The sequence below is a fragment of the Crocuta crocuta genome, unplaced genomic scaffold, assembly GCF_008692635.1.
Source record: "Crocuta crocuta isolate KB4526 unplaced genomic scaffold, BGI_CrCroc_1.0 scaffold653, whole genome shotgun sequence".
NCBI classification, from domain to species: Eukaryota; Metazoa; Chordata; class Mammalia; order Carnivora; family Hyaenidae; genus Crocuta; species Crocuta crocuta.
Window position 1 is genome coordinate 1,056,774 of NW_027527134.1, and position 865 is coordinate 1,057,638.

At 73.5% G+C, this 865-nt stretch overlaps 1 protein-coding gene across 1 annotated transcript in view; it reads right to left on the reverse strand.

Moving 5' to 3' along the window:
- OSBPL5 (oxysterol binding protein like 5) overlaps positions 1-865 on the reverse strand; it is a 26,553-nt gene that overhangs the window by 10,544 nt on the left and 15,144 nt on the right. Inside the window, exon 10 of the mRNA XM_077755222.1 lies at positions 1-88. This exon is cut by the window's left edge and continues 130 nt beyond it. Within this exon, the coding sequence (XP_077611348.1) occupies positions 1-88 (88 nt within the window). The remainder of the gene's footprint in view (positions 89-865) is intronic.

Consider the following 865-nt stretch of genomic DNA (forward strand, 5'->3'; position numbering starts at 1 on the left):
CCATGCCCAGCAGCAGCTGCTTCAGCACAAGCCACACCAGGCTCTTGTTCTCCTCAGACACCGTCTCCACCTGGGACGCCTGGCCCGGCTGCCGGCAGGGGCGCCTGGTCAGGCCCCCTGCCCGAGCTGCCGGGGTGGGGGGGGCGGGCAAAGCGGGACGGGGCGGCATGGCCAGCTCCGTGGGGCGCTTGCGGGACGGGGCGGTCCAGCCGGGACCCAGGGGGAGGCCCTGGGCAGAAGCCCAGCCCATCTTCCCTCCCCGGGGACCCCACTGTCTTCCAGCCGTTGATGCGTGGGCCTCGGGGCCCCAGCCTCGGGCTTGGGGCGGATCTGGACTCGGCTGCAGGGTCCCCTCAGCCGCCCACCCCTCGGAGCCCCGAGGAGGCCCTGAGCTGCATGTGGACACAGGAGGAGGCCGCCCGCGCACCCCTCTTCTCCCCGGACCTCCTCCTCGCGGGGCCCCGGGCACCGGCGCTGGTCGGCCGTGCTTTACAGAGGGGCGGGGGGGACCGGCCCAAGCTCACACAGCTGGCGTGAGGCAGCGGCGGGGCGTGAACTCGGCTGTGTGCGTCTGTGGCCCGCAGGCAGCCACCCTGGCAGGCAGGAGGCTGGGTGCCGGCTCCCAGCTCTGCGTGAGTATCTCTCCACCCTGCTGGGCCGCCTCGGACGAGCCGCTTTGCCTCTCTGTGCTAGCACCTGTCCCGAGGCCGCTGCCGGGTCTCCCAGGCTCCCCTGCTGGGCCTCTGAAGGGTCCCTCGGGCTGCCCGCTCTCGGCCCCAGGACCCCCACGTGCACCTTCCCCAGCGTCATGGCCTGTCCCTACCCCCAGCTGCCGGCCTCACAGGTGCGGGGCTGTCGGGCTGGG